This window comes from Balaenoptera physalus (assembly GCF_965194825.1).
Source record: "Balaenoptera physalus genome assembly, chromosome: 5".
NCBI classification, from domain to species: Eukaryota; Metazoa; Chordata; class Mammalia; order Artiodactyla; family Balaenopteridae; genus Balaenoptera; species Balaenoptera physalus.
The window spans coordinates 149,546,197-149,558,385 of NC_138884.1; the positions used below are offsets into that span (position 1 = coordinate 149,546,197).

Below are 12,189 nucleotides of genomic sequence, written 5' to 3' on the forward strand. Positions count from 1 at the left end.
GCTCCCAAAACCCGTATGGTCTCCAGAGTGAGGAGTGTCTTTTGTGTGCTGATGGAGGACTGGTGCCTGGAGACCCCCATGGCTTCAGGGTGGGCGTGGTCAACAGGAAGAAGAGGCACCGTTAGAGGAGTGATAGAGACCTCCAGGAAGGGGAGCAGGGCTGGAGAGCAAGTTAATCACCAGTGGCCAGTGACTTAATCAATCACACTGATGTAATGAAACCTCCATAAAATCCCCTAAATGGTGGGGTTCCTAGGTGAGCTCGTCAAGGTGCTGGGAGCGTGGTACGCCTGGAGAGGGTGTGGAGGTTATGCGCGCCCTCCCTATGCCTGGCCCTATGCATCCCTTCCATCTGGCAGCTCCTGTGTTGTAGCCTTTATAATAAACAGGTGTCAGTAAATAAGGTTCCCGAGTTCTGTGAGCCGTTATAGCAAATGATGGAGCCTGAGGAGGGGTCCTGGGAACCCCCTATTTATAGCTGTTTGGTCAGAAGTACAGGAGGCCCTGGACTTGGGGCTAGTGCCTGAAGTGGGGCCGTCCTGTGGGACTAAGCCTTGACCTGCAGGGTCTGCACTAACCCCAGGTAGTTTGTGTCAGAATTGAATTGAGTTGTTGGACATTCAGCTGGCGTGTGCAGAGAACAGCAGGTGTGTGGTGGGGAAAACACAACAGAGTACACAACACCCAATTTCAACAGCTATCAACTATGTCCAGTCTTCTCTCCCCTATAACTTCCCACATTTCCAAATCTCCATCCCCTGGGTTATCTTGTAGCAAACCCCAAGCGTCATGTTATTGACCTGTAAATATTTCAATTAGATGAATAAAATATGAGGATTTCATTTTTCAGATGATGCCATCATCATCTCCCCACAAAATTAGCCATAATCTTTTCATATTATTAGCTATCCAGTCAGTGTTTGTACTTCCCCAATTGTCTTTAAATATTTTTGTTTGTTTGTTTTTGTTGTTCACAGTTTGAATTGGGATCCAAACAAGGGTTAGTGTTATCCTGTACTTGGGTTGGGTGTTTCTTTTACTCTGTATATTCTCTCCGTCTGTTGTATTTTCTTGCAATTATTTCGTCGTTTTTAACAGACCAGGCTTTTGTCCTGTAGGATTTCCCTTTCTTGTCATTTAGCATGTTCTCTCTCTTCTGTTTCTTGTAAATTGGCAATGAGATTCAGTGGCTTGATCAGATTCAGGCTAGATTTTGGGAGTGCAAGACTGCTTCATAGTCCTGACCCTAACTCTGAGTGGTGTTGTGTCCTTCTGTCAGGAAATACATAATGTCTGGTTGTTTATCTTTTTTGTGATGTTTGAATTGTCATTGTGACTTCATATGTTGAATCTTCTCCATCTTTCCTATTTATCACTTTATCTAGAATCCATTTTCAATCTCTTCATTTTTTTAATTTAAAAAAATTTCCTCTTTCCCTTCTTCATTTTAGGAAAACTTAAGGGAGTTCCATGATGCTCTAGTGGTTAGGATTCGGCACTTTCACTGCCATGGCCCAGGTTCATTCCCTGGTCAGGGAACTGAAATCCTAAAAGCCACATGGTGTGGCCAAAAATTTTAAAAATGAAAATAAATTTAGGAACTTCCCTGGTGACACAGTGGTTAATAATCCACCTGCCAATGCAGGGGACATGGATTCGAGCCCTGGTCTGGGAAGATCCCACATGCCATGGAGCAACTAAGCCCGTGCACCACAACTACTGAGCCCGCGTGCCACAACTGCTGAAGGCTGCGCGCCTAGAGCCTGTGCTCCTCAACAAGAAAAGCCACCACAATGAGAAGCCCGCACACCACAATGAAGAGTAGCCCCCACTTGCCACAGCTAGAGAAAGCCCATGCGCAGCAATGAAGACCCAAAGCAGCCAAAAATAAATAAATAAATAATTTTTTTAAAAAAGAAAAAAGTTTAAAAAAACTTTTTTTAAAAAGAAAAAAACTTAAGGCATTATCTATTGCACTTATTTGCTTTTGTGTGTTGCCAGTTTAGTTTTTATTTCAGAAATTTTGTTTTGTTTTGTTTTACTTTGCTTTCCTGAATTCTGTCATTTCTTCATTAAGCTTTTCTTTTCCTAAGTCACCTAATCTCTATCTCTAAGTATTTCTAATTCTGAGTTCTTTGTTTTTCATAACTTCTATCATTCTCTTAATTTTTCTTAGCTCATTTAAAATCTGTTTTGTTGGCATTTCTTTTTCAGTTACTGCCATTCTCCCCAGTGTGAGGCTTGTCCTGGTGGCTTCAGTTTATTAGTTATAAGAGTTAATAGGGACCAGCCCCAGACCACTCCAGTGCTGTCAGAACTTCCCCACGGATTTTCAAAAATATATGTTGAGCAGGAGTTCTTCTCGCCCTGCCCTGGACGGTGCCCCTGGAGCATCCGGGTCATCCCTCAGGTACCCGAGGCTGAGCAGTGGCATCGTTTCCTGTTCCCAGTGAGCCCCTTGGATCCCCACTGTGGTGGTGCATCCAGTGAGCAGCTTTCTTGGGGATCAAGACACCATGTGGCTGACAGGGTGTTGGTGCTCCAGCTGGGTGTCAGGCCTGGGCCTCTGAGGTGGGAGAGCCGAGTTTAGGACATTGGACCACCAGAGACCTCCTGGCCCCAGGTAATATCAATCTGCGAGAGCTCTCCCAGAGATCTCCGTCTGAAAGCTAAGACCCACCTCCACTCAACAACCAGCAAGCTCCAATGCTGGACACCCTATGCCAAACAACTAGCAAGACAGGAACACAGCCCCACCCATTAGCAGAGAGGCTGCCTAAACTCATACTAAGTTCACGGACACCCCAAAACACACCACCGGACGTGGTCCTGCCCACCAGAAAGACAAGATCCAGCTTCATCCACCAGAACACAGGCACCAGTCTCCTCCACCAGGAAGCCTATACAACCCACTGAACCAACCTTACCCAGTGGGGGCAGACACCAAAAACAACGGGAACTACGAACCTGCAGCCTGCGAAAAGAAGACCCCAAACACAGTAAGTTAAGCAAAATAAGAAGACAGAGAAATATGCAGCAGATGAAGGAGCAAGGTAAAAACCCACCAGACCAAACAAATGACGAGGAAACAGGCAGTCTACCTGGAAAAGAATTCAGAGTAATGATAGTAAAGATATCCAAAATCTTGAAAATAGAATGGAGAACATACAAGAAACGTTTAACAAGGACCTAGAAGAACTAAAGAGCAAACAAGCAATGATGGACAACACAATAAATGAAATTAAAAATTATCTAGAAGGAATCAATAGCAGAATAACTGAGGCAGAAGAATGGATAAGTGACCTGGTAGATAAAATAGTGGAAATAACTACCACAGAGCAGAATAAAGAAAAAAGAATGAAAAGAATGAGGACAGTCTCAGAGACCTCTGGGACAACATTAAATGCACCAATATTCGAATTATAGGGGTCCCAGAAGAAGAAGAGAAAAAGAAAGGGACTGAGAAAATATTTGAAAAGATTATAGTTGAAAACTTCCCTAATATGGGAAAGGAAATAGTCAATCAAGTCCAGGAAGTGCAGAGAGACCCATACAGGATAAATCCAAGGAGAAACATGCCAAAACACATATTAATCAAACTATCAAAAATTATATACAAAGAAAAAATATTAAAAGCAGCAAGGGAAAAGCAACAAATAACATACAAGGGAATCCCCATAAGGTTAACGGCTGATCTTTCAGAAGAAACTCTGCAAGCCAGAAGGGAGTGGCAGGACATATTCAAAGTGATGAAAGGGAAAAACCTACAACCAAGATTACTCTACCCAGGAAGGATCTCATTCAGATTCAACGGAGAAATTAAAACCTTTACAGACAAGCAAAAGCTAAGAGAATTCAGCACCACCAAACCAGCTTTACAACAAATGCTAAAGGAACTTCTCTAGGCAGGAAACACCAGAGAAGGAAAAGACCTACCATAACAAACCCAAAACAATTAAGAAAATGGTAATAGGAACATACATATCAATAATTACCTTAAATGTAAGTGGATTAAATGCTCCAATCAAAAGACACAGACTGGCTGAATGGATACAAAAACTAGACCCATATATATACTGTCTACAAGAGACCCACTTCAGACCTAGGGACACAGACAGACTGAAAGTGAGGGGATGGAAAAAGGTATTCCATGCAAATGGAAATCAAAGGAAAGCTGGAGTAGCAATTCTCATATCAAACAAAATAGACTTTAAAATAAAGATTATTACAAGAGACAAAGAAGGACACTACATAATGATCAAGTGATCAATCCAAGAAGAAGATGTAACAATCGTAAATATCTATGCACCCAACATAGGAGCACCTCAATACATAAGGCAAATGCTAACAGCCATAAAAGGGGAAATCGACAGTAACACAATCATAGTAGGGGACTTTAATACCCCACTTTCACCAATGGACAGATCAACCAAAATGAAAATAAATAAGGAAACACAAGCTTTAAATGATACTTTAAACAAGATGGACTTAATTGATATTTATAAGACATTCCATCCAAAAACAACAGAATACACTTTCTTCTTAAGTGCTCATGAAACATTCTCCAGGATAGATCATATCTTGGGTCACAAATCAAGCCTTGGTAAATTTAAGAAAATTGAAATCATATCAAGTATCTTTTCTGACCCCAATGCTATGAGACTAGATATCAATTACAGGAAAAAAAAACTGTAAAAAATACAAACACATGGAGGCTAAATAATACACTACTAAATAACCAAGAGATGACTGAAGAAATCAGAGAGGAAATAAAAAAATACCTAGAAACAAATGACAATGAAAACACAACGGCCCAAAACCTATGGGATGCAGCAAAAGCAGTTCTAAGAGGGAAGTTTATCAATACAATCCTACCGCAAGAAACAAGAAAAATCTCAAATAAACAACCTAACCTTACACCTAAAGCAATTAGAGAAAGAAGAACAAAAACCCCCAAAGTTAGCAGAAGGAAAGAATTCATACAGATCAGATCAGAAGTAAGTGAAAAAGAAATGAAGAAAATTATAGCAAAGATCAATAAAACTAAAAGCTGGTTCTTTCCGAAGATAAACAAAATTGATAAACCATTAGGCAGACTCATCAAGAAAAAAAGGGAGAAGACTCAAATCAACAGAATTACAAAAAAAGAAAACTACAGGCCAATATCACTGAACAAAATACTAGCAAACAGAACCCAGCAGCACATTAAAAGGATCATACACCATGATCAAGTGGGGTTTATCCCAGGAATGCAAGGATTCTTCAATGTACACAAATCAATCCATGTGATACACCATATTAACAAAATGAAGGATAAAAACCATATGATCATGTCAATAGATGCAGAAAAAGCTTTCGACAAAATTCAACATCCGTTTATGATAAAAACTCTCCAGAAAGTAAGCATAGAGGGAACTTACCTCTACATAATAAAGGCCATATGTGACAGACCCACAGCCAACATCGTTCTCAGTGGTTAAAAACTGAAACCATTTCCACTAAGATCAGGAACAAGACAAGGTTGCCCATTCTCACCACTATTATTCAACATAGTTTTGGAAGTCCAAGCCACAGCAATCAGAGAAGAAAAAGAAATAAAAGGAATACAAATTGGAAAAGAAGAAGTAAGACTGTCACTGTTTGCAGATGACATGATACTATACATAAAGAATCCTAAAGATGCCACCAGAAAACTACTAGAGCTAATCAATGAATTTGGTAAAGTAGCAGGATACAAAATTAATGCACAGAAATATCTTGCATTCCTATACACTAATGATCAAAAATCTGAAAGAGAAATTAAGGAAACACTCCCATTTACCACTGCAACAAAAAGAATAAAATACCTAGGAATAAACCTACCTAAAGAGACAAAAGACCTGTATGCAGAAAACTATAAGACACTGATGAAAGAAATCAAAGATGATACAAACAGATGGAGAGATATACTATGTTCTTGGATTGGAAGAGTCAACATTGTGAAAATGACTATACTACCCAAAACAATCTACAGATTCAGTGCAATCCCTATCAAACTACCAAGGGCATTTTTCACAGAAGTAGAACAAAAAATTTTACAATTTGTATGGAAACACAAAAGACCCCAAATAGCCAAAGCAATCTTGAGAAAGAAAAACGGAGCTGGAAGAATCAGGCTCCCTGACTTCAGACTATACTACAAAGCTACAGTAATCAAGACAGTATGGTACTAGCACAAAAACAGAAATATAGATCAATGGAACAGGATAGAAAGCCCAGAGATAAACTCACATACATATGGTCACCTTATCTTTGATAAAGGAGGCAAGGATATACAATGGAGAAAAGACAGCCTCTTCAATAAGTGGTGCTGGGAAAACTGGACAGCTGCATGTAAAAGAATGAAATTAGAACATTCCCTAACACCATACACAAAAATAAATTCAAAATGGATTAAAGACCTAAATGTAAGGCCAGACACTTTATATAAAACTCTTATTGGAAAACATAGGCAGAACACTGTATGACATAAATCACAGCAAGATCCTTTTTGACCCACCTAGAGAAATGGAAATAAAAACAAAAATAAACAAATGGGACCTAATGAAACTTAACAGCTTTTGCACAGCAAAGGAAACCATAAACAAGATGAAAAGACAACCCTCAGAATGGGAGAAAATATTTGCAAATGAAGCAACTGACAAAGGATTAATCTCCAAAATATACAAGCAGCTCATGCAGCTCAATATCAAAAAAACAAACAACCCAATCCAAAAATGGGCAGAAGACCTAAATAGACATTTCTCCAAAGAAGATATACAGATTGCCAACAAACACATGAAAGGATGCTCAACATCAATAATCATTAGAGAAATGCAAATCAAAACTACAATGAGGTATCACCTCACACCAGTCAGAATGGCCATTAGCAAAAAATCTACAAACAATAAATGCTGGAGAGGGTGTGGAGAAAAGGGAACCCTCTTGCACTGTTGGTGGGAATGTAAATTGATACAGCCACTATGGAGAACAGTATGGAGGTTCCTTAAAAAACTAAAAATAGAACTACCATATAACCCAGCAATCCCATTACTGGGCATATACCCTGAGAAAACCATAATTCAAAAAGAGACATGTACCACAATGTTCACTGCAGCACTATTTACAATAGCCAGGACGTGGAAGCAACCTAAGTGTCCATTGACAGATGAATGGATAAAGAAGATGTGGCACATATATACAATGGAATATTACTCAGCCATAAAAAGAAATGAAATTGAGTTATTTGTAGTGAGGTGGATGGACCTTGAGCCTGTCATTCAGAATGAAGTAAGTCAGAAAGAGAAAAACAAATACCATATGCTAACACATATATGGAATAAAAAAAAAAAGGTTCTGAAGAACCAAAGGGCAGACAGGAATAAAGACACAGAATTAGAGAATGGACTTGAGGACACGGGGAGGGGGAAGGGTAAACTGGGACGAAGTGAGAGAGTGGCATTGACATATATACACTACCAGATGTAAAATAGCTGGTGGGAAGCAGCCACATAGCACAGGGAGATCAGCTCGGTGCTCTGACCACCTAGAGGGGTGAGATAGGGAGGGTGGGAGGGAGATGTAAGAGGGAGGGGATTTGGGGATATATCTATACATATAGCTGATTCACTTTGTTATACAGCAGCAACTAACACAACAATGTAAAGCAATTATACTCCAATAAAAATGTTTTTTAAAAAAGTAAATTTTAATTAAAAAATGTTGATAAGAACCCTTAATTTTGAAACATTAGCGCTTTGAAAAGGCAAGTAGAATGAAATAATCTGGCTCGGTCAGCATTGGCAGATATGGTTACATGAAGTCATGACGGCTGACTTGGGCGGCAAGTAGCCAGAGTGCCTACAGACTTCCTGTCACCCCAAGTTCCATATCTGCCAACATAGGAGACGTCCCATGCATCAAACAAAAAAGCGATGATACTGGCTGCTTTGGTAAATATAAATCTCTTAGACTACTATGATTTAAAGATGCCAGAAAATATATTTAGTGTGATGTGATCTGAGATTACAGTTTTATTTAAAGGCAGACTCCTTATTTTTGTAAAGCACACTTCAAAATGTTAAAGTAACTTCAGAAAGCAGTCACTTAGGATTCAGACTTACGTCTTAATTTATCAGCCTCCTCATCCTTTTATAACTCCTCTCCATGTCTAAAATACTCTGGTACTAAAATGTATTTAGCAAATATCAGTTTATTTTATTTTTTTTATAATAGTAGGACATACTCTTATAAGGCTCTTTTTTTTTTTTTTTTTTAATTTGGTTGCGCCAGGTCTTAGTTGTGGCAGGCGGGCTCCTTAGTTGTGGCAGGCGGGCTTCTTAGTTGCAGCTTGCCAGCTCCTTAGCTGCGGCTCACGGGCTTCTTAGTTGCAGCATGCATGTGGGATCTAGTTCCCTGACCAGGGATTGAACCCAGGCCCCCTGCATTGGGAGCACGGAGTCTTATCCACTGTGCCACCAGGGAAGTCCCCATCACTTTTATTTTTTGAAAAGCACCTTCATATGTGTCCCATGGATACTTACAGTGATTTTTCTCCCAGTTTTCAGACGAGAAAACTAACACTTAAGGGGTGATGTGGCCTCCCAGGCTCACGGGCAGCCTTCTACCACCACTCTTTTCACACATCACGGTGCAGCACACGAGCTGTCTCACAGGGTTTCCTCACCTCAGAGTGACTGCACAGAATGTCCGGTATCTTTGCCCTCGCGTACACTGCCCACCAGCCGCTGTGTGCTCAGGCGGCCCCACCGCTCCTCCTTCACTCGAGAGGCTTTTTTCCTGACACCCCGATGCAGGGTTAGGGGTGGCCTGGGAGGCAGCCCAGCAGGAGGGTGGAGGAGGGGAGGCTTGGAAAGAGTGGACACGGGGACATGTGTGGTTGAAAAGAGAGGTGTGTGGGGCAGAGAGAGGCTCCAGAGCAGGGAGAAGAGTGGGGAAGAGAAGGCAAGGGTGTGGCTGAGGATTCTGACTTCCATCTCTTTTAACATTTTTGAGAGAGCTACTTTGGGATGGATTCCCCATAGAGATTGGCTGTGTGGGACCTGGTTTGTGGAGGCCACTCTTATCAAAGGCTCAACATTCTTTAGGAGTGAGGGAGCATCACGTTGGTACTTAGGTCTGTGATTTGAGGGGATGGTAGTACCGTAATTATTCATTTGAACCTTGAGAACCTTGTTAAAGCAGGGAAAAGTATAATTATTCATTTTTCTTAGACTGATTAAATGATCTTTTTCTCTGTAGTTGCTGATTTTGTAGGGCTAGATCCCAGAATTGCTGCATGGCTTATAGATCCTACTGATGCTGCACCCTCTTTTGAAGACTTAGTGGCAAAATACTTGGGAAACTCCATCACAGTTAAGGTGAACAGCACATATGGAAATTCCTCAAGAAAGACTGTGGTGAGTTGTTTTAAGATAAGGTTTATCAACCTATTTTTTAAAAATAACTTTATTTATTTATTTATTTATTTTTGGCTGTGTTGGGTCTTCGTTTCTGTGCGAGGGCTTTCTCTGGTTGCGGTGAGCGGGGGCCACCCTTCATCGCGGTGCGCGGGCCTCTCACTGTCGCGGCCTCTCTTGTTGCGGAGCACAGGCTCCAGACGCACAGGCTCAGTAGTTGTGGCTCACGGGCCCCGTTGCTCCGCGGCATGTGGGATCTTCCCAGACCAGGGCTCGAACCGGTGTCCCCTGCATTGGCAGGCAGATTCTCAACCACTGCGCCAGCAGGGAAGCCTTATCAACCTTAATACAACCCAAATTTTCCTCTAGGAACTTCTTCTACTTCATAGACAGTCCAGTAGTAAAAAGAACATTGCTGACATTCATTTTTACTTATTCAGCAGAAATGCTGTTTACCCTGACATTTCTGGTAGAGGATACTGAATAAAGATGGGTGATTTCTGTCAACTGTTCCTGGGAGGTGCCATTCACAGCGTGATTCTTCTAAATGGATTCTTTGTGTCAGAGAGTCGCCAGCTCTGTGAGCAGAGAGCTGCTTGTTTATAAATTCTTCATGCTGGTGATACAGCTGCTGTGGCCGAGGCCTGGGAAGGCCTCTCCTCAGTCCCTGCGGGGAGAATTGTAAGACTGCCCAGGTCTGTCTCTCTGAGCCCCCTCTTTCAAGATGCACCCAATTGTTAGGAACCACTGTCTGGAGAAGCACGGGTGCTTGCGGCTCTGGAACCTGCCCGGAGCCCAGCGAGAGGGAGACTTGACATGGCTGCACAGCAGGGCCAGAGGAGGCGTCCCAGCGGGAGCAGCGCCGGCCACCATCAGGCCACTCTGTTCAGACTTCCTGGGTGTAAGTGAACAGGCCCATGTTAAAAGCACGACTAGAAGGCCAAGCAGGAGGCCATGGGAGCCTGCCCTGCGTGCCAGGGCTGAGCTGGGGGCTGGTCGGCTGCTTGGGGTGCTTGATCCTGCAGACCCGCAGCTGGGGAGGGATCTGCGTCAGACAGGGGCTTGGGGTTGGACATACAGAGACTCACTCTCCCTTAGTTTAAAAAGAGATTTGTCAGAGGAATGTGGGGTAGCTCAGAGCCTCAGAGGAAAAGCAGAACCAAGCTTTGGGAAGACAGGCGTCAGGCAGGTCTGGGGACCCAGGCAGCAGGAGCCCACGGGCCGGGGGCCGGCAATGAGCTGTGATCATTTTCTCTACACGTCACTTTTGTCCAAGATTCAAAGTTTTAGCACTTAGAGTCTCCTTTCCACGACTGTGTCACATGTCCGCCCCTCAGCAGGGCAGGCAGGGCGTGGAGATTGGCAGTCTCCCCAGATCCATGCTGCTGGGGCGGGAAGTTCCCCAGACACAAGCCGAGATATCATTGCTGAAGGAGGGAGCTGTCCGCCTCTGTGTTAGCCCAGGTTTGCAGAGGAGAACCCAGGTGCAGAAAGGTTCATGTACACGCACCTTGCCCAAGGTCATGGTTCAGTTCAGAGTTTGGATTTCTAACTCTAAAGTATAGTTTCTTTCCAGTATACAGACGTGCAAGTTAGGGATGGGAGTGGCTGCACGGAACAAAGCACCAGCTCCAGCGGGTGTGTTTTCTCCCTGGCGAGGAGTCGGAGCCCTTCACCCAGGCCGAGCAGCTGCTCCCAGAGCTGTGCGACTCAGTCGCTCCCCGCGCGCCGTTGCCTTATGGTCCCACCGGGAAGCTTCGCCCGAGGCCCTCCTCCACACGCCAGGCGGGAAGGAGGCTGCCTGGGATGAGCTTCGGCTCCGTATGTTGTTGAACAGGCCAGCAACGCGTCTGCAGGAGGTGGAAGGCGGCCCGCTGCTCCGCAGGGTCTCCTGCTGCCCTGGGGCGGTGGTATGAAAGGAGGGGAAAGGAAAGCGCCGTCCGGGTCAAGGAGCAGCGGGGAAGCAGTGAGGACTCCTGAGAGTGTGGCTCCTGTCGGGGAGGCCGGAGACCTCGGATGGCGAGAGGGAAGATGACGACCGTGGGCAGACGAGCTGCGGCCGGGCTGAGCCGCGAGGGGCCAGAGCTCCGCCACCGAGCGCGAGCCGTCCCGGGGAAGCCTCGCGGCTCAGCGCTGCCGTCGGGGAGGCGCGTTCAGGCAGCAGGGCGGCGGCCGTCTGCCGGGCACAGCCGACGCGTTCACGTGGACGTGCTCGTGGTGCCTCCCAGCTAGTGGTTCCCGGGGGAGCCAAGACCCGGGATGGCGGCAAGACAAACGCGGGGTGCACAGCCAGCCGCCGATCATCGTGGCGGGGGCGGCGGTGTGTGCGTCTCTAAACTGAGGCTGGCCGCCTGGAGTCTGGGGGGCCGTGTGGCAGCGGGAGGGGTGCAGTGGGGACGCAGGGCTCTGCGCAGGGGGGCAGAATTCGACTGACTGTCGGGGCCGCGGCTCACCACCGCCCTCTCGGTCAGCTGGACACAGACCCTGTTGGCCCACCTCCCAGGGTCTCTGTGTGTGTCTGGGGCGGGGACCGGCGGTGAGTGTGGGTGAGGCGCTGGCTCCCAGACGCCCGCGGTGGGGGGAGGGGCAAGCCGAGGGGCCAGGTCTGTCTCTACCGTGCGATCTTTGCACCTTGGGCACTTAGCTTCTTTGTGGGTCATTTCCTGTAAAATGAGGAAAACTGGGTTGGGGAGAAAGTAAGAAAGCAATAGGTAGCTTGAATTTGCCTGAGAAGTACCTTCCAAAGTGTGGC

The 12,189-nt window shown here is 44.7% G+C and overlaps 1 protein-coding gene across 3 annotated transcripts in view; it reads left to right on the plus strand.

The window, feature by feature from the left end:
• POLN (DNA polymerase nu) overlaps positions 1–12,189 on the plus strand; it is a 175,073-nt gene that overhangs the window by 39,201 nt on the left and 123,683 nt on the right. For all 3 annotated transcript variants that reach the window (XM_082462539.1, XM_082462538.1, XM_082462537.1), the window contains exon 8: positions 9,280–9,437. In XM_082462539.1, coding sequence (XP_082318665.1) covers positions 9,280–9,437 — 158 coding nt within the window. The remainder of the gene's footprint in view (positions 1–9,279; positions 9,438–12,189) is intronic.